General features: G+C 49.7%; 6 protein-coding genes across 6 annotated transcripts; 3 read left to right on the top strand and 3 right to left on the bottom strand.

Annotated features, from left to right (window-relative positions):
* Positions 1-6: 6 nt before the first annotated feature.
* On the bottom strand, positions 7-615 carry FTJAE_11255 (vacuolar ATPase assembly VMA22; the record flags this gene model as incomplete). The annotated part of the gene is made up of 1 exon (XM_037344179.1): positions 7-615. One exon carries the CDS (start codon positions 613-615, stop codon positions 7-9), a length of 609 nt encoding a protein of 202 aa, XP_037201687.1.
* A 411-nt stretch (positions 616-1026) lies between these two features.
* On the bottom strand, positions 1027-2576 carry FTJAE_11254 (vesicular amine transporter; the record flags this gene model as incomplete). The annotated part of the gene is made up of 3 exons (XM_037344178.1): positions 1027-2219; positions 2277-2415; positions 2472-2576. 3 exons carry the CDS (start codon positions 2574-2576, stop codon positions 1027-1029), a joined length of 1437 nt encoding a protein of 478 aa, XP_037201686.1.
* Positions 2577-6966: 4390 nt separating this feature from the next.
* FTJAE_11253 (cell division control 42) lies at positions 6967-8037 on the top strand (the record flags this gene model as incomplete). The annotated part of the gene is made up of 4 exons (XM_037344177.1): positions 6967-6989; positions 7192-7311; positions 7518-7896; positions 7972-8037. The coding sequence occupies 4 exons, from the start codon at positions 6967-6969 to the stop codon at positions 8035-8037; spliced, it is 588 nt and encodes a 195-aa protein (XP_037201685.1).
* A 1795-nt stretch (positions 8038-9832) lies between these two features.
* FTJAE_11252 (agmatinase) lies at positions 9833-11167 on the top strand (the record flags this gene model as incomplete). The annotated part of the gene is made up of 2 exons (XM_037344176.1): positions 9833-9952; positions 10052-11167. 2 exons carry the CDS (start codon positions 9833-9835, stop codon positions 11165-11167), a joined length of 1236 nt encoding a protein of 411 aa, XP_037201684.1.
* A 4392-nt stretch (positions 11168-15559) lies between these two features.
* Positions 15560-17920, top strand: FTJAE_11251 (RNA recognition domain protein; the record flags this gene model as incomplete). Its single annotated transcript, XM_037344175.1, has 1 exon — positions 15560-17920. The coding sequence occupies one exon, from the start codon at positions 15560-15562 to the stop codon at positions 17918-17920; it is 2361 nt and encodes a 786-aa protein (XP_037201683.1).
* Positions 17921-18585: 665 nt separating this feature from the next.
* On the bottom strand, positions 18586-20237 carry FTJAE_11250 (acid phosphatase; the record flags this gene model as incomplete). Its single annotated transcript, XM_037344174.1, has 2 exons — positions 18586-18699; positions 18774-20237. 2 exons carry the CDS (start codon positions 20235-20237, stop codon positions 18586-18588), a joined length of 1578 nt encoding a protein of 525 aa, XP_037201682.1.
* Between the last annotated feature and the right edge of the window lie 364 nt (positions 20238-20601).

Genomic DNA, 20601 nt, shown 5'->3' with positions numbered 1-20601 from the left:
AGGCGTTCAAACTGCTGTGCTCTGTGGCTGCGTCGCTCCGGCAGTTTGGCCTGTCTTCTTTTCAGCTGCCTCCGCTTTAGCACGTCGTTTCCTCGCTCGTCGCACCTCAATTTCCACATGCAGCATTTCAGCGTTGACAGAAACAAGCCTTGGGATAACTTCCTCTACTGCTTTCACGGAATGTGTTTGTGCCGTTCGGAGAGGCATAGGCGCGAATAGCCCAAACCATTGTAGAGGGTTCCTGTTCTGTTTTCGCTTCTTTTCTTCAGGGCTGCTGGCTTCTTTGGCCTCTGTTGTTGATGCATCATCAGACTTCTCAGCTGAGGAGGTTTCTTCCTTATGTGCTACATTATCTTCTTCGGGAACAGGAGAGATTGAGAATGTTGGGCTCTGGCTAGCATCCTGCTCAATAGCAAGAAGGCGTGTTGCTTGCATCCGTTCATCGTAGTGATCTTGACCGTACCTCATGCCTCTCTCGCCGGCGAAATTAGCGCGGGCGATATTGTGAAAGACATCAGATTGGATCCGAGATAGACTCTGGCGGAGTCGGCTGTATTCGTCCAGCAGGCTGAGATAGCGTTCAAGGAGCTCATCAATTTGTTGCTGCTCCTCCATGATGTGTGATTATGTATAAAGAGTGCTTGTTTCTGGGAAACGCACGAGAATTTGGGATAATAGAAGTAGAATAACGACGATAATCAGGTTTTACGTTTTGCAGAAAGTGAATCACAGAATTCCGATGCAAGTATATCAACAAGAAAAACGAAGTCCAGATAATGTTGTCGAGAGAAGATTGATTAAATCATCATGAGTCTGACTGTGCAATATTGAAGCTGCCTGCCATGGATGGAACCTAAATGAACAGCTGTTCCCTTTAGGCTTAGCTTCCATTGATGTCGCCCGCGGTGTCCGAGACATCCAATTCGGGCAGTCGAGGACTACGTATACTTTTATATATAGGTAAGGTACTAATATATGTAGCCTCAATCTTGAACCTACAATAATTGTATTCTGTTTGTGGATTATTTAGGCTTCAGCCGAGTTTTGTCTCCCCCAACCTCTAAGCTTCTTGACCTTCAGTGGCCCGCCCGTATACAAAACAGTTGGAATGGCGGACACGAACACTACTATACCCAGACTCCATCCGACAGTTGCCCAACCAGCGCTGTCCTTGACCATTCCGCCCATTATAGGTCCTACCAGAGATCCTCCCGAGTATGCCATGTTGTAGAGGCCATACGCTTGAGCAATCTGCCCCGCACCTTCATTCCCGTCCTTGCCCTGGACGGACCAAGTGATCTCAGCCATCAGGGGCCCGAAGATGCACGCGGTTGTGATGCCCACACCAGCCAAGAGCCCGCAGAGAAGGATCTTGTCTTGAATCGTATTCTCGTCGACGAACCTCAGACATACGACAAATGGTGTGGCGAAGAGGAAGCCGAACGAAGCGAGCCACTTAGGCCCGTATCGATCGCCAACCATGCCAACCACAGGTCCCAGAAATGATGGCAGAATGACCGGGAGGAATATCAGTCCTGCCCCAATCGAGTCCCAGCCAAATATGTCGTGTGTGAGAAGGGGAAGAGTACTTTCGAGCGCCGTGTTGATAAGTGCCTGAACGAAGGTTCCCCACAGAGCTGCCAGGAATCGAGGCTGCCCCAGGAGCTTAACGAGTGTCTTGATAGGTGATCGTGATGGGTCTGATACGTCCTTGGCCTGCCCATCTGTTTGATGAGCGATGTTGTCTTTGTTCTTCTCGATATTTGGTTCCTCCGTCACGGCACCTTCTGGGTCTGCCACGGTTATAGGTTCCGCCCAATCAAGCCACCTTTTGGCATCCTTGACCTCGATGATGATGAGACGCAAGGCAATGTCAACGGCGAGAAGGCCAAAGCACATGGCGAAAACGGAGTAGTAACCTCCCTTTCCATATACGAGACCTCCCAGTAGAGGTGCAACCAAGATGCCCAGACTGCAAGCTGTGCTAATCCAACCCATGGCTTTGCCGATATGCTCCTTGTCGACAGTATCGACGACAAGCGCAAGACCGACAGTCCATGTTAGTGCGGCAGATATTCCTTGCAGAGCACGGCCGATCATGAAGAGAGCAAGCGTGCGACCTACGCATAGGAAAACAGTAGCACCACACAGTACAATAAGTCCTATAAGCATAGGCATCCGGCGGTTGTGGATTCGGTCGGCCAGATAACCCCAGACGGCTGATATAGTCACCATAAGTTATATACTACCACTTCAAGTGAGGACTGTGCACATACGAGAGCCAGCCAAGAGTGCAGCACCAAACACGGCCAATGCTATGGAGACCCAGTACTGCACCCGGTTTGTGCGGATACCAATTCGATCCTGAAGAGAGAATGGAAGTATGGGAACGATAACACCATACAGAAAGATGTCCTAGGGCCATATTATTCAATTGGCTTGTCAGAGCTGAAGAGCAACTGGCGACTTACAGTGAAGATGGCAAAGGAACATGTGGTGACGATGAGACCAGCCGAGGACCGCACCTTGAGCAGAACCGGCGGCTTGTCCTTGTGAGGCCATCTTAGCAACCCCATGGCCAGCAATTGACAGTCGGTGCTTTGTTTGGCGGACTCTTCAGGCCCGAGTGTTCATATCATTTCAAGAGAGGTCAAAGTCTGGGAAGATGGATCCAAACCGACTCTTTTTCAACATCTTCGTACCCACTTACGGCGCCCCGGATTGCGGACATCTCGCGCCCCGATGATGGACGGATGACAGGTCCGTTACTCTCCATTTGGGTTTAGCGCCATCTCGAGACTGTGATGTGATGAATGTGATGACTCTGACTCTGAAGGTGAGATGTTTGCCGAAGATGCGGAGTATCTACAAGCTATTGATTACCAAGGCTTAGCTGCAGAGAGAAACTGCGTTAGTTGTAGATCTAGCAGAAGAAAGATGTGGGAGGCAGGCCGAGATGCAGGGTCAAATTATGCTTCAACGGCTTCTTAGTTAATGCTTAGCTTGGCCAAGACCAAACTCTACACAAAGGAACGAACTACAGTAAAACCTAACTTAAATCTGTATATAATCAGACGCGGATTACTTGACGATCATTCTGATGGTCTGTAAAAGCTGTAGTTGATGGCGCAAAGTTGTCGAAGCCCTCAATTCCCAAGTAGACATATCTTGAGGTTTCATGAACAGGCTTATAATGTCATCGTTTCTCTAATCATCGAGAACACTTGACGTTAAAGAGGGGAGACAACTAATTGGCTGTGGCGTGAAAGTGTGGCATACTAGCTACATATACATACATTTCACAGCTGTTCCCCGTTGAGGTTCCCCGAATGCTACGCCGACGATAGCTTGGCAATGCAAAAAGATTGGTTCTTATATAGAGGGCGATCCGATCCTATTAAGGGTTTATGGAAATTCCACGCTTATCGATATTATTCAGAGATGGGACTCACAAAACATCACCTGAAGCGAACTCGGCAAAAGGAAATAATTGGGCTGGATAACCCTCTTCAAGCCACGAGACCGCGCAGATCGATGGATAACATGCTGAACGCAGCTCATGTCTCAGTCTGAATCACGTATGATGAGAATATGCAATTTAACGAAAGCGCCTTCGTGCAGGTGAGACAGGCAGATAAGCTGCATATTCCCCTCGTCCCATGTTGATAAGTTGGAGCCCCAAACATGCGATTGCGACAGGAGCATTGTCAAGCTGAAATTGACAGGCGTGACAGAGCCTGCAGAGCTGCAGCTGGAGGTCTGTTAAGGGCATACAATATGTGACAAGTTCACGAGGCTGATCTCCACTGCATAAACTTGAGCAGGGAGCCCTTGGTCAAAGTAATATCCCTGGGCTGAAGCTTCAGTGTTGATGTCGGTAAGTTCCTATACTAGCGAGCGGGTGCTGGGATGAGTGATTCCGAGATTTGTGTCCGCGCGTGTCTCCCCAGTCACCGTTTATCACAGGGCTGTTGTGTTGTTTATCAGAAACTCAGACTCAGAGAGTAATGATAATATTCGGACTAACCATATTGTCGCAGTGCAACAGGGACTCGAGAGACTCGGCAGATGCCAACAAACATGTTTTGTTCTTGTTGATGTTTCCCTGCTTCGGAACGTCGCACCCAGCACTCAAAATAGTCGGTGGCCGTCTTAGGTGAAGGGGTTTTGTTTCTTTATTCGAATCTCCGAGAGCGAGCCAGAGGAGGTTGAAACATATCACACAAAGATCTTCGTCAATCCGCAGTGGCCAGTGGTCACGCGTGTGTCACAATTTGCATTGGCATCAAAGCACTCGACGCTTGTAAAGCAGATCCCCTTGTTAAGCGAGAGCTTTGAAGTTTGAATATTAATATACCTTTGGCCTAGGGGGCCAAGGGCATGGACCAGAGAGAGCTACTTGCAAAAAAGCCCCCCGACCCGTTCTGGATCACCAAATGGACGGGCTAGACGGGCTCTCAATGCGCTGCAACTTGCAAGGCGAGGCAATCAAGACCAGACGGGAACTGAATGAGTCCAATCGGACATGTCACGATCTGATATACGACACCACCAGTGAAGCGAAGTCAAGGGACAAGCATACCCTTACAACAAAGCAACGCACGCACTGAGAACAATCGGATCTGACGAGCGGATCGTCGTCCCATTCTCTAACCCCTATTCCCATACTTTTCTTTGGTTTGGTTCTCGTCCTTTATGCAAGCACTTGGAGCCAGGTGGCTCAACCCTCGTGTCGTTATCAATTATCGCATTCGTCCTCTGCTGCTGCTACTAACATAGCAGCTAGTTTAAGTCAATGTGAACAACAAAGGGTCCCTGTTTGCGCCATTCAGCACGGTTCTCGCGCAGTGCGTCAAGGCCAAGGCCAAGCAAGTAATGGTTATGGTTAATAAAAGACTGACTGACAGGCCTTTGTCCCAAATTCCCAAGCCAAAGACCAGAGATTTTGTCCCTGAGTTAGAAAGTTTCATATTTGCAACTGGGTGATACTCTGGATGGTTGTTATACTGGATAATAAGGCCGTCATTGAATGAATGACGCTGATGAACCAGATATCCGTTTGATAAAGAGCTACTTTACCCTGTGACATCGACATGTGTAGTTGGAAGTATCTGGGTATTGATGACTAACAGTGGACCCTCCCCTGAGGTGCACGCAGACCTGGGCTACCTCTTACTGGTACGGTCCCGTATCTTTGGGATGATGACGCTAGAAAGGCCCTGAAGAGTTCAAGTTCCAGTACGCAACGCCGTTGGACCTGGCCACCTGCCATCCATTGATCGGCGGACGCTCCAGAGTCCAGGCCTTGCTTCATTTCCATTCCATGGATATTATGTACTAACTTACGGCTTCTTGTGTCTGACATTGATTTTGCGTTATCATACATACTCCGTTGGTTTCAGTTGTCAACAACTGCAATCTCATCATCGACTCGACTCACTTTTCTTCTTCTTGGGCCAGGTACTTATTTATCTTGGGCTTGCATCAAGAAGTCGGTAAACGGTACCGACCAGACAGCGCACAGCATCGCTACAGTACTTTCAACAGGTACCTACTAACCTAATCACTAACAGGTTGGTCTCTCTCTCTCTCTCTCTCTCTCTCTCTCTCTCTCTCTTTCTATCAGAGTCGCATCAACTCGGCCATTTCAATGATAATCAGAAAGAAACTTCTGGACTCTGCATCATAACTCTATCCCCTTTCTGTTTTGTTTTCTCCTCTGCACTATAACCTTACGCACATTGTGCATTTCTTTTGCCCTTCGTCGTACCTTGCTTGTCCCCTCCACTCAGACTGGTAACGCATCCACCTCCCCAATCCACATCGGCCTGGCCTCTTTTACTTGGTGCTTGCTTGTTTAAGAGCCCATCAAGTACGGAGTAGAGGCGGTACTTTGCTGTACTGCTAACCTGGCGGTTCTCACAGGTGTACTTGGCTGTACGTTAAAGTACTAGACCTACCATTGGATGCAAGCTTGTCTGTCTAGGCTAAACCTGGAACTGGGAGAGGTGCTGGCCTGGCTTGGCCTGGCCTGGCTTTGAGCGTTCCAACCTCCCCCTCTCTTCTCTCCCCGTCCCCGTATTAATACCATTTCCTATCCCCTGCTCTGCTCTGCCTGCCCCATGCTAGGCTAGGCTGCCTTCCTTGTGCTGGTAGCGGTACCTCCAGGCTAATGCTACCTACTTAGCTACTGGTGTTGGTCCCTTTGCTTTACTTTGCCTTACTTACCTTGCCTTGCCTTACCTCACCTCACCTCAACTTTGCTTCGCCTTGGTTTCCTGCCTGGCTTGCTTTTCTGCAGCGGTATCTGTGCTGCTGCTGCTGCTTTGCTTCATCGAGGCCCACTACCACACTGTACAAGGCCTGTGCCTCTCTTTTTAACTCTTGCCAGCGCCTGTGTCTCTTCTCTTTTTGCTTGGACTGGACCCTTTCCCTGCTTGCTGGTAGTTAGTCGCACCTCAATCAATCAATCAATCGTGTCTGTCTGTCTTACACTCCCGCTCACCTCTTGTTGCAGGTTTCAAATTTCCGTCGACGGTCATAGGTAGCCTCCTCAGTTACTCCCAGGCTCTCCACCTCCACCCATTCGCTGGCCTAGATCCAGAACCCAAACCAGACCAGATCAGACCGAACCAAACCAAAGCGCACCTCAACGCAACTCCATACCAATCCGCTACCTAGACCTACCGAAAGCCGCATCCACCGCAATCTTGACTTGTCTTCAACCACCTCAATCCGCCATCAAACAGTACAGCCCCAACATATTCGCCTTCGCTCGACTTATCATCCTTATTTCGACCTGTTCTCCCCGACACCTATTTGGACTCGACTTTCTCCGCTCCGCAACCCCCCCGCTCTCTTGTCGTAGTCGCGCGCATCCGCCCGCCAATAGAGCTTGACCACTCGACCGCCTGCATTTCACTTTAACATAGACGAGCTCCTACCGAGGAGCTTTCGTGAGGAACAATGGCTGTTGTCGCAACTATTAAGTATGTTTTCATCCCTTGGGTTTGTGCTGCCGCAATACTATGCGATGCTTTGCTTCCCTTTGCTTGCTTTATCTCTACACCGAGATTGTCCTACGGCAAAGCACCCTAAGCATGCCTGCGCATCTACTCTGCATGCCCGTTACCCTGTCCGCCATTCGAACAATCGTTCTTGAGGCTAATCCGGTTTACCCCTTTTTTGTAGGTGCGTCGTCGTCGGTGACGGTGCTGTTGGAAAGACCTGTCTTCTCATCAGCTACACAACAAACAAGTTTCCATCCGAATATGTCCCTACAGTCTTCGACAACTACGCAGTTACGGTTATGTGAGTCTACCTGCACGCCTATCGATCGACACCAGCGCCCCCACAGGGTCTCCCCACCTGCAATGAACGTCTTCAGTCGTGAAAAGCCATCACCGACTTCTGGCTTCAGCAGTGTGATGGATTCCGTGATAAGAGGGGGCGATCTGCGGATATGTTTGATGGACGGCAACTCGGTCAGTCACAGAAGGGTTGCTGATTACTTACAGGATAGGAGATGAGCCGTACACTCTCGGGTTGTTCGATACCGCTGGTCAAGAAGATTATGACAGACTGCGGCCTCTTTCATATCCTCAGACCGATGTCTTCCTCGTCTGCTTTTCCGTCACCTCGCCTGCTTCCTTCGAAAACGTCCGCGAGAAGTGGTTCCCCGAGGTCCGCCACCACTGCCCCGGCGTGCCCTGTTTGATTGTCGGTACCCAGGTGGATTTGAGGGACGACCCTAGTGTTCGAGAGAAGCTGTCAAAGCAAAAGATGCAACCAGTACGACGAGAGGATGGTGAACGAATGGCGAAGGACCTGGGTGCTGTCAAGTACGTTGAGTGCAGTGCTCTCACCCAGTATAAGCTCAAGGATGTATTTGACGAGGTATGTCTTTACTGATTAGAAGACTCTCCCCATCTATAAGCATTGCTTGAAACACGTTCTGATCGCATTATACAGGCTATCGTTGCAGCACTTGAGCCCCCTGCTCCTAAAAAGAAGTCACACAAGTGCCTCGTCCTATAAACGGAAATGGGATAGCCGCAGCCGAGCTATGACACCACCTTCCCCTACTTCCCCTGGGAATTTTTGGTTGAGTTAGGAACATGCCCAGTAGACATGCACGAATAGAGTTCTTTGGTGAAGGCACGGCAAGACAGCATTGGGATGACCTGCGCTGGTGGAACGGAACGAAATGGATTTCAAAGAGAGTGATCGTTCTTTGCGTGAGGCGAACTAAGAGACGGAACGAAACTCGGGGAGCAGCCGTCCTGTTCCGCAACGAGAAGAGGAAGAAGGGTTTGAAAGGGTGACACCACCGATCGAGAGCTGCCGGGCGCCGCTGTGCGTAGCCCCCAGCCGGAGCTTCCACCGAAAAGCCTCTCCTATTCCAGTGGTCTCCCCGAGTTTCTTAAGGCTGGAATCCAATGCATCTTGTTCTCTGCCCCTCGCGAGATGGACCGAGTGGCAAGAGAGAGGACTGGTAGCGGACGAAGACAACGATTCACACATCTAGGCGGGAATGCTTTGATAGGAAAGTTTGGCGATTGGGGTGATTTACATCAATGTCTTGTCTTGATTCATACTAAGTTATAGAAAAATTTTGTATTTCATGTTTGAATCTTTCAATGGATCATGTCGACTGCCAACGGTGGTGGCCTTGCCCTGAGATATGTTTCGGCGGATGAGGAAGCATAGTGGCATGAGGTACTCCATATGGTCCTTGCATTCAACTGGACCAGCAAGTATGTTAGATCTCGGCAACGCTCTTCATATGTACTTGACCTGGGGAAATGCACCAGGTAGGCAAACCCTTGCCTGCCAGCTCGGTAGTTGCATCGGGTCCAGACTGTCCTTCCGACCGGCTAACTGCCGGTTTATACTGTAGATCAAGTGTAGGCATCGACATGGCAGTTGATGTTAGAAGGGGCATGTGACTTGTCTTGGGTGCTATCCTGTTTGAGACAATGACAGACTATTCTCCTCGAGTGCTGTAAGATGTGGTGAATGAAGGAGGGTACTACGCCCTTTGACGGACAACGGGCACGCCTTATGCGATGTCTATTAACCATGATGCGTAATAATGGAACAAAGATGTGTTATCCATAAAACGGTACTGAGAATACCTATGATACCTGGAAGAAGCTTGTCCCTCAACAGAACTTTGAGATATGTCTGTAAGAGCGACACTTGAGATGAAGGGGAAATTGATATTGCAAAGTCGAAGAATGTTAGAGGATGCCCCCGTTTATAGGTAAGTAACTGTTTGACTAACAATTTATCAGCGGCTGAAGATGATTTGACTTTGTTAAGAATACCTACCTACATACCCAAATGTCACCGGGAAATATGAGGTGCCGTCGCCCCAACTTTCCTATCTCAACCTAGTTCCACACCAAAGACCCATTTTCTGGTCACTATCTCTCAACCCAAAAGTGAAATCATAGGGCCTCTACGTGCGATTCTATGCCTGAATCAGGCAAATTCGCTCCCCAAACCTCCAAGAGGGCTCGAGGCGGGGAAGAAAGACGACTGCGGGGAGATCGTTATCCGGTCAGAACTGCCTCGACTGACCAATCGGCGATCCTTATATCTCTCTTTGAGGCTTTCCTTGAGTTGAGGTATGCTTGATCTGATGGATCTTGACTCGTGGGGCCGGATGCCCGCCCGGTAGAGGGTGAAGCGTAGATAGTGACTATATAGACCTCACTGGCAGCCTCTCTTTTCTCCTACTTCTTTCTCTCTTTCCCGTGACTCTCAAGTTGTGATATTTGCAAGCAAGTTGACTTCATTGGTGAATTACATACAACTGCCGTTCATCATGAAGCTCCTGAATGTTCTCGCTTTGGCGGGCCTGGCTACAGCTTGCTCTCATGATCATGATGATAAGGAGTGGACGAAGGAGGAACTTGATGAGCTTGAGCAGAAATGGGGTTATGAGGTATGTGATAGGCACTTGGTAGAGAAGGCTCCAAGTGTCTCATTAAACATCAGATCATCATGAATTATCCTGGGAGGTCCATATACTGACTCCTCGCAGTGGCCCTTTGCTGGCATCAACACATTCGCCCATCTCAACCACGTAAAGTGTCTCACTGAACCCACTGAGCCGTTCGATATTGCTATCGTCGGTGCTCCTTTCGACACGGCCGTGAGCTACCGCCCAGGAGCTCGTTTTGGCCCACGAGCAATTCGCTCTGCATCTGCTCGTCAGACATCCATGCGTGGATTCAACCCTCGCGCTGGTATCAACCCTTACCAGAACTGGGCTAAGATTGTGGACTGTGGCGATATTTCTATCACCCCCATCGACAACAATATTGCTCGCGAGCAGATGACCCAGGCTTTCAAGCAGCTTGGTCGCCGCAAGACGGTTTCAGCACTTGCGCCCAAGGCTCGACTGGTGACTCTGGGCGGTGATCACTCTTTGGCTCTCCCTGCTTTGAGAGCGTTGAACGAGATTCATGGGAAGCCTATCCAGGTCCTGCATTTCGATGGTGAGTTCATTGTGCCCTTGGACAACGATCTTGCGAAGAACCTCATTAACACATTCGTCACAGCCCATCTCGATACTTGGAACCCAGCTGCCTATCCTTCCTGGTGGGGAGCCACCCAATTTACCCATGGCTCAATGTTTTGGATGGCCAACCAGGAAGGCCTCCTTTCAAACTCTTCCTCTGAGCGCTCCGTTCATGCCGGCCTACGCACCAGGCTCTCAGGTAACGACTTTGCCGACAACGAGGACGACACCTCCCAGGGCTGGGTCCGCTTCACAGCCGACGATATTGATGATCTCGGTACCAAGGGAATAATTGACGGTATCCTTAAAGTGCTTGGTACCGAAAACCCTGTGTATCTCTCTGTCGATATCGATGTTCTGGATCCCGCCTTTGCACCCGGCACCGGAACCCCTGAGCCCGGAGGTTGGTCTACCCGCGAGTTCATCCGCATTCTTCGCGGTCTTGAGGGACTGAACCTAGTTGGTGCTGATGTTGTTGAGGTGTCTCCTGCTTACCAGAATGGTGGTGAGGAGACCGCTCTGGCTGCTGCCCAGGTTGTGTATGAGATCATTAGCTCTATGGTCAAGAGAGGCCTTCAGGATGGTGGAAAGGAAGGTAATGGCGGCAATGCTGCTGCTGCTAAGGATGAGTTGTGAGTGACATCGAGTGGGGATGGCTTTATGCGTTATGAAAGATAATGAGGACTTGCATGGGTTTGGACAACGTCAAAAGAATGTACATAAAACGGAGAGGGCGTATATTATAGCAGAAGAAATCATCATTGAAATCATTGAAATCATTGAAATCATTGAACTATACTGCCACTGATTTTGAGAATGTCGACTGACAGAGAGGATCACAAGATGGAACTTGGTAAAGTTCAACGAAAGAGTCAGGAGGAACTACCTCAACGACTTTGCGGACAAGGTTTCTTTTGTTTGTAAGTCTGACTTGGGATGCTATAATATATAAGTGGCTATTTGGACCATCTCCCCGCAGTAGCAAACAAACTACGAAGCCTCGCCGTGCAACCCCATTTAGTATCAAGGGTACGTGTCTGTACTACAGGTAACGGTTCGAGGGAACAACCGAAAGTCTTCGAGTCCTACAGCCCTCAGACCTATTGAAGGCTTATGAGCAGCCTGAGAGAACTCAGATGTGGCACGGAGACGGTCGAGCTGTGGTGCCCGCAATTGAACATTGAACACCCAATACTCTATCAGTACGAACCAATTGGTGGACGAACTATGGTTTTCCATCGAGCTCGGTGCAAATACTCGCTAACGGTTAACCACGAGTTTCGCTTGGCATATACGTGGTTGAAGATCTAATAGATGACCAACGAATCCTTGAGGTGGTCACGTTCTCTCAAGGATACATAGATTGTCAGATGGATTACGGAAGTACGTACTTGACACTGACAGCACAAAGGAGGCATAGCACTCTCAGGGATGATAGGCGAGGTCTGGAGTTGGCCAAGATGGGATAGTACTGTAGTAGTAGTAGCTGGTCCAGGCGCAGTATCCGTAGCATCGCGGGACGTGGGATCAGAAATGGAACCACTAACAGTAGTAGCATTGAAAGAAATGCCACTTTCAGACCGACGTTTCTGTTCCACTCAGTTGGGAGGGAGGGAGTTGGTGAACATCATGCGCAACCAGGAGAACAAGACTCTCAGCGTCAACCTAGAACTATTGAAAGCGGGTGGCGCGTCTGCGAAGCGCCTGAGACGCTTCCGAAAATAGAATTGACTTCCATGTTCTGGAGGCGATTGTGTCTGGGAGTGAAATGCTTCAAGACTAGGGCCCGTGTTGATGTTTCACGGCGACTGGGGACCATGTAACAAGGGGAAGAATACGAATCGAATCGTCTTTCTTTTCCGTCTTCTCGCTTGTATGACTTGTGCTTGTACAGAGCTTTGAAGTACCTATGTGGAAAGATTGGGTGTTGTAGCCGCCATAGAGGGGCTTGTTCTGCATGTCTTGTACGAGCGGCTGTCTAGACCAAGCTACGACGAATTGACTGATATAGGAGGTAGTTAGGGAGGCTCTGTTGGATCTGCAAGAGCACCTCTAATGATACAGCTGTCAAACAGGCTTCACGCTGAGGGCATTTGAGCGTTTCAAGTGACGCGGGTCAAGTTACTCTTTGAGCTTTGAGCAAGTTTAGCGCGAAGAAACGGGCGGACCGTCAGACCCATTAATAAATAAACCATCCATGCCTTACGGAGTACGGATACATGAGTTAGGGGTCCAGTTTGTGCCAGGGGTGAGGAGGAGGTTCAACTGTGGAATAACTGTGGATAATAATGGATGTGTAGTAATCACAAGTTGGTCGAAAATCGGGATACGTATGAGCTGTAATGGTCATAGATCTGTGGTAGAGACACGGGCAGTTGAGGAATGTTTCCACTTACAGTGACTCTTGGATTGAGTAGATTCTCGTATATGCTGCATCCAAAGTCTATTCAACATTGCTTTGCTCTCAATTTCATCATCATGCTATTTTATCCCGAAACAAAACCGACCTAGCTCAGAATGGACAAGTCATATCTGCTTTCATCAGGACCTACCTGAAAACTAATTATCTGCACAGTAATTATACATACAGAGGGCAATAATAATTAATACTAGCAGACTGGCGACTGGCTACCCCTATCTGATCCTGAGCCCAGAATCGATCGTGTGGTATGGATGGATATTCACCGGCAGATCCAAGCAAGCCAAGCCGAGACAAGCAGTCCAGTCTCCCAATCCCAGATGGATGGATGGACGAGATTGGATTGCATGTTTCGCAAGGGGAAGCATGTCTGTATGTATGTAACATTGCAGTGCATATAATATTATGTATGTATGTACATCTCTAACGCTAGATATCTTCAAACGACGGAACCGGGCGATGAAGGAAGGGCTGCTATTGATGGAAACTCATTATCCAGAACTACCCTTTTGCCGTAGATACTCTGATACACTTGGTTTACTCCGTACGTACTTCAGGCTGTTTCTATTGTCATTCTCAACTGGTATTGACTGACGATCAACGACTTCGGTTCAGTCCGTCACCGACCTTTAGTGACAACTAATCGACATGATCCCTGTCAGGGTCATTAAACTATCGGAGCAGCCAATTCCAACCTTGACCCCCTTTAGGCAATGGTCCCCTTGTCCAATGTCCCCTGGCTCCCCCCAGGCTAGCCAGGCCCCAGAGCCTCTCCCCTTCTCCACAGCCCAACAGAGGTGGAGAGGCTAGAGAGGCAGAGGCAGAGGCAGAGGCAATGCGTTGTCTGTTCTGTTCTGTCTAGTCTGTCTCTTTGAACCACGAGACTTGGCCTTCAGCTCCCCCTGAAAAGATGCACCAATCCTCTCCTTTCAGTTCCTGACTGGCTCGCCGTTGTCCGTCGTCGGTAGCCTCTAAGCCCGTCTCGGTCTTAGTCCAATAGCTTTCACCTTTAGCCTCGACCATTCATTTTGTGTTGGTGTTTTGTGCATGTGTTGTTTGATGAATTGTGCATCCACTCGCTCGCTCACTTGTAGTTACTCACTGTCTCTTGTGTTCTTTCCTTTCCACCATGACCGTGAATTGACCACCTCATGACTCTATTCATTCATGCAGTTGGTTAGCGGAGGCACTGAGTTAGGTATTAGCATGGATATTGTACATACATAATTATTTTATCACCGTCAGATTGCTGCATTCATTCTTGCCGTTCATCAGCTCTTTCCTGTCTCTCTTCTTTTCATGATCAGCAAGTCGTCGTCTTTGATCATTCTTTCCGTTCTCAATCTTCTTAACTTCATTCATTGATTCATTCATTCCTTCTTCAACTTCCATTCCTATTATCAACCTCCTCTTCTCATAACCTCAACCAACATCTACCTACTGCCTTACCTTTTCCTCCTTATTTCTTCTTCTTTCATTTCATAATTATCCCTTCTCAATCTACAACTCCACCCACCCACCGAACCCTCCTCCACCTCATTCCCTACCAGGTTTGTCTGGCCTTTTTTTCTCTCCCTCCCTGGCGCCTCTTTGCTCATTAGAGCATTATTACCTTGCATTATTTCCAACCTACTGGACTGGCCTCTTTGTACCTACAGCCTACAGCCCAGGCTATGGTCTACCGCCCACAGCTAATCACTTGAGCTTCTATTACATTACTTGTCGGCCTGAGGCTCACCCAACACACCCCCTGTGTTTCCTGGTCCCTGATCTTCTGGAGGTCAACCTAGACGGCATCGAAATTCATCCCTCTCCCTCCCTCCTTTGACTCCTTCTTCCTTCCACATCTGTGCCGTCCTCTCATCGACGCCGACTTTTGTCTCTTCTCTTCTTCGTCAAGTCTCGTCTCTCATACTCACTCACTGCTTGGGGCTTTCATTGATTGCTCCTTGGCAGATGCAGTGTCGTTCTTCTTCCTTCTGTTGAGACTACACTTTTCGGCTTCGTCGACACTCGTTTCGGCCATATTGCTTTATTAATACTTTTACCTGCTCAGCTCACTTTATCCCTGGATATCATCCTCAGCTCTGCAAAGCTACGCACACTCGTGCTTTACGTTTCTCGTTCGACATTTCGATACACTCGCTCTTGCAACCCATTACCATTATTTTGCATCTTCAGCCTCACCAAACCCTACGGTTTCGATTCGGCCGAAAGTCTTTCAAATTCGATCGCCATATATACTAAACGGTCGCTTCCTGGAACGACCTTTTTCATTTTACAGTGCTGCTTTGACTTGTTCTCTTTCGAATAAGCCAATCCGCTTCATAATACTCGATTTCATCGACTTTATTCTGCATAACTAGTTGCTTTAGCATTGTTATACGGTCTGCTTTGACTCGTTGGATTCTCGTGATTTGACCGATTTCCTGAAAAATCAGCTCTGCTTTCAGTGAACTAGACACTTGGAACGTCTGAGATTCTTCAGTCGGATCATCCCCCAGCTTCACAGCTCTCTCCGTGCCTTACTCGGGCACAACCAGTTCTTCAAAACGGCTGTACTGTCGCACGTCGGGCGGGACTCGCTCGTCCCCCCTCATATGCTCGGTATGCAAGACCTAAATGGACCCGTTGGCCAGGGTGCCCCTAATGGCCCTGCCAACCGCTTCGGGCATGCCTCTAAGCCTTCCAACAGCGATACTGGTTTCTCTCATGGCGCCTTTAACTCCAACATCTCTGGCTTCGCCGACCGACATCCTCGACGAGGCAACATCCCTTCGATCAACACCCAGCCTCAGCCTATGGTCCAGCAGGCTTCGAACAATGGAGTGGACATGGCTACCCCGGGTACTGCATTTGATATGCAGTTTACCCCCCTTTTGCCTTCTCAGCTGCTTCTCGGCAGCCCTTTCCAGCCCGGTACACCGGCTGCTTTTGCCAGCCCTCAGTTTCAGAGCATCCCCGGATTTCAGCAACAGCAGGGAAACAACCAGCAGCAGAATGGTATCTCCAGCCCTGTTCAGCAGACTATTTCTCCTCAGTCGTACCAGGGAATAGTGTCTCCATCCACTTATGGTGCTCCTCAATTTTACCCTCCCCAGTCCCCTACTGGTGGTTTCGGTATGCAGGCACCTCTGCCTCCTACCTCTCCCGTCTCGATGGGATCCGGTGTTGTTACAGGAACCAGCCGAACTGTTTACCTTGGCAACATCCCTCCGGACACTGTGGCCGAGGAGATTCTTGGTCATGTTCGAAGTGGTCAAATCGAGTCAGTTCGTCTTCTGCCCGACAAGAACTGTGCTTTCATCTCGTTCCTTGACGCTAGCTCCGCCACTCACTTCCATTCCGATGCCATCTTAAAAAAGCTCTGCATCAAGGGCCAGGACATCAAGATTGGTTGGGGCAAGCCTTCCCAGGTCCCGACCTCGGTTGCTCTGGCTGTCCAACAATCCGGAGCTTCACGAAACGTGTACTTGGGCAATTTACCCGAGGAAGTTAGCGAGGAGGAACTGCGTGAGGACCTGGGTAAGTTTGGTGCCATTGACACAATCAAGATCGTCCGCGAGAAGAACATAGCTTTTGTCCACTACCTCTCGATTGCCAACGCCATCAAGGCTGTCTCCCAGCTTCCTCAAGAGCCCAAGTGGCAGGCCCCTCGCCGCGTCTACTACGGAAAAGATCGTTGCGCATATGTTTCCAAGACTCAACAGCAAAATGCTGCTCAATACCTGGGCATTGCCCCTGGATACGCCCACATGCTCACAGGTGCCGACCGTGACTTGATCTCGAATGCTTTGGCCCAGCAATCTGTTGCTGCTGCTGCCGTCGCTACGACTGCTGGAGGCATCAACAACCTCGGTAACCGAACCATCTATCTTGGCAACATCCACCCTGAGACGACCATTGAGGAGATTTGCAATGTGGTTCGTGGAGGACTCCTTCATCACATCCGTTACATTCCCGACAAGCACATTTGCTTCGTTACCTTCATCGATCCCACCGCTGCCGCTTCGTTTTACGCTCTGAGTAACATTCAGGGCCTCATGATCCACAACCGACGCCTCAAGATTGGCTGGGGCAAGCACTCCGGAGCTCTTCCTCCTGCCATCGCTCTGGCTGTAAGCGGTGGTGCCTCCCGAAACGTCTACATTGGCAACCTTGACGAAACCTGGACCGAGGAGCGTCTACGACAGGACTTTTCCGAGTATGGTGAGATTGAGCTTGTCAACACTTTGCGTGAGAAGAGCTGTGCTTTTGTAAACTTCGCCAACATCGCCAACGCCATCAAGGCGATTGAGGCCATCCGAGGCCGAGACGACTACAGGAAGTTCAAGGTCAACTTTGGCAAAGATCGTTGCGGTAACCCTCCTCGTCAGATGCAGCAGTCGCAGTCTCCTCGTGGAGATGGTGTGTCTTCTCCTCCACCTAACGGCTCTCAGAACAGCGGTTCTCCCACAAACGGCAACACGCCTCAGCAATCAGCTGCTCTATTCAATGCCAACAGCAACCCTTTGACGATGTATTTGAACCAGGTCTCTCACCAGGCCCAGCAGCAACAACATCACCAGCAACAGCAGATCGCTGCTCAGCAAAATGCCCTGTTTGGTACCGCCCAGCCATCTCCTAGCGATCTCGATCTCGCCATGTCCCAGCAAGTACCTGTTTCCGGCCATGGACAGTCAGCGAGCATTTCAAATGGATACCCGGCCAACAGTGCAGCACCAGGTGCTACAACAATTGGTGGCTTGCTAGCACCAGGTCGAGGTCAGCATAGCAGGGCGGTCAGTCTTCCTGTACTTGCTCCTGGATTTGAGAATGGTGGAAATGTCTCCAATGGTATTCCCGGAGCTGAGACCGAGCAACGACGAGGCCATCATTACCAGGCAAGTTATGGCGGCATGGGTTCTGGATTTGGCCTTGCTATTCAAGGAGGCCTGAACGGTTGGGTTGAGGAGGAAGTTGCAAACTAATGACGCTTGTGCATCTTTATGCTTTCACTCTCATCACGAGCGAGATTGAACGAAAAACTTGCTTAAACGTTGTAATCGACGTCGCTTGTGGCGTCATGCCCTTGATTCTCGGGGCTTTACAGACCTTCATTCTTTGATTTCCCTTTTTCTTGATAATTTACCCCTTCGGTGTACCTTTTTTTGTATTGCAAGTTGGTCTCGATTTTTGATGTTTTGCTCATGAGAGGAAGAGAGCATTCGGAAGAAATGGGATTTGTGATTAATACGCCCCCTTTGCAAAAGATGGGAGCGCTCATGGTTGAGACGAGACGCTGTTTGAACTGGAGAGGATTCAGCATGGGATGGATGGATGAGAGGATATATCACCTGCGTTTATGTCTATTACGGAGTCTTAGGTTAGGTTAGGCACTACAGTCTTGAACGCAGATCATATGATCACTTAACAATATGTCTATTTATGTTTGTGACAATTCAGTTCTTCTATATGGGTGGTGTCTTATATGTACCTAATTCGTTTATAGCTGTCGATTTGAGGTCTTGAGATCGTTGAGAGCAGAATGTGATTAGAGCTTAATGGTAAATGCACGCAGTCTCCAGGACTGGGGCAGTGTCAAATATGAGAGCATCTTGGTTACCTCCCATGTGCTTGCAGATGATTTTCACAATTAATATCCCGATGGCTCGGGCTTATGGGGAAAGGCTGGATCCTTTACATTGGCACGGCACTGTTGCTTCCAGTTTATGGGCGTGAACTTATCCACGATCTCCTTGAAGGCTTCCTGTTGAAGGGTAAGTAACGCACGATACCAGTCTCGGTTCCAGAATTGGTAAGGGGAAGAGTATTAGAGCTTACCAAAGTGCAAAAGGACTCATCACCATCGAGATGCTTGCCTACTGGTGCACAACCAGGGATAGTCACCGGGCGGTCATTGTAGCGCAGGCGGACATAGTAACCCTTCAGGCGCTCTTTTTCGGTCTCTGTGAGGTCTGGAGTCTTCTTGCGACCGATGCCCGGAGGTGGCAGTCCAGCATGGAGGGCTCCTTTACTACCCAGGCCGAAGAAAGACAGGAAGCCAGTTGGCTTAGAAACTTCAGGAGGAGGTGTAGCGCCTGCATTGGCGTGGCGGAATAGTTCAATCGCAACGTGACTTGTGAAAGGCGGCCAGGCTTCTTCGTTGAAGGCGCCGAGGCTGGCTAGTGTGGCAGCAAGAGTGGTATCATGACAACCGCTCATTCCAAATCGTACAGTTTGTGGTGTAGTAGTAGATACCTTCTTGTTGAGAGCCAGCTCATACTCGCCATCAGCAGTAGAGTGCTCAGCACTACCTACCATACGAGAGACAACATCTCCGAGAAGTCCACCGATGCCTAAAGTGCGGTACTCCTCACTCTCTTTGTATCCGGCATACCACTCCTCAACGCCGATCTTCTCAATAATTCGCTTAACTTCTGGATCGTAGAACTCTTTTGGTAACCGAGTGGCTTGACCATGGGCCTTTGTAGCATTGATAGTGTCCATAATGCCACTAAGGCGAGGCCGAGAGTCCACGGCAACGTATGGGTGTTCCTCAGGCATCCAGCGACCGAGGCGTTTTGTCAAATATGCCATCTCTTCGGAGTCATTCCAGCGATCAGCACAGCGCTGAGCAAAAGCGCGTGCGAGAGCAGCGAAGCGTCGACAGTTGCCATCATTAGGGAAGAGGGTTTCGTCGGCAGGTGACCGAGTAAGGATTGTAGGAGGATGAAGGCCAGAGGCGCGAGCTGAGGGAGGATAGAGGCCGTAGAAGGCTTGCTGAAGAGACTCGAGAGCGCGGGGTATGGGTGTAGCGCGGAGATAGATGGCAGCTGTGTCAGTGTCAACAGCGAGCTTTTCCGGCAAGAAACGAAGCTGATGGACGTAGAGATGGCGCAGGCGCTGGCCAAGAGCATACGTTGTTTCTCGCCCACGATCGGTCAACATGCCCATATCGCAGATAGCATCAAGCTCGCCATTGCGGCCAGTGGCTAAGATGGGCGCATCATCAGGCCCAAAGGTCTCGAGTCGGCGCTTCCACTCGAGAGCAGTAAGGCCTGGGTTGTCGGCGGGATCGACATTGGAGTCGGTGGCAGAAGGATCGAGAATGACGCTGGTTAAACGACGAGCTGCAGAGCAGTATGGCCAGAAAGGTGCAAGGCCTGTGGAAGTGAAGCGGGCGGTGATAGGAGTGCGTTCGCCATGGCGGAGAAGGATCTGGACGAGTTGCAGACGTAATTGAGGCGGATAAAGGTTCTTGATCTCAGCTTCTGAGTATGGAGGTCGGGGTTCGAGAGTTGACATTGTGTCAAGGTCCGGCAGGTATCAAGAGCTGGCAGTGGCCCTGATGATCAATGATAGGTTTGCTTCACTGAAGGACAGAATCGTCTGGTTTGAGGGAGGTCATGGCATAACGATCCGATTAAATCTTGGTATGTAATAGCTCCGTTGTGCCCGGGCCGTGTCGGAGCCGGTGACCGGGGCCGAGTGGGGCTACAGCACGAGAGGGAAGGAGGGAGAAAGTCGGTGGATGACGTTGACGATGGCGTTGAGGATAAAGTGAAGGTGTGTGTGGCTACTGAGATTAGCATGACTATAAGATTATCGAAACGACCAAGGCTGAGGCCTCTTAAAGAGATCCGCTCTCTTTCGCATTGAAGATCTTCGT

The sequence above is a fragment of the Fusarium tjaetaba genome (assembly GCF_013396195.1).
Source record: "Fusarium tjaetaba strain NRRL 66243 chromosome Unknown NRRL66243_c0000277, whole genome shotgun sequence".
Lineage (NCBI taxonomy): Eukaryota > Fungi > Ascomycota > Sordariomycetes > Hypocreales > Nectriaceae > Fusarium > Fusarium tjaetaba.
The sequence above is the reverse complement of the archived record's forward strand: the minus strand, read 5'-3'. Positions and strand labels throughout refer to the sequence as shown.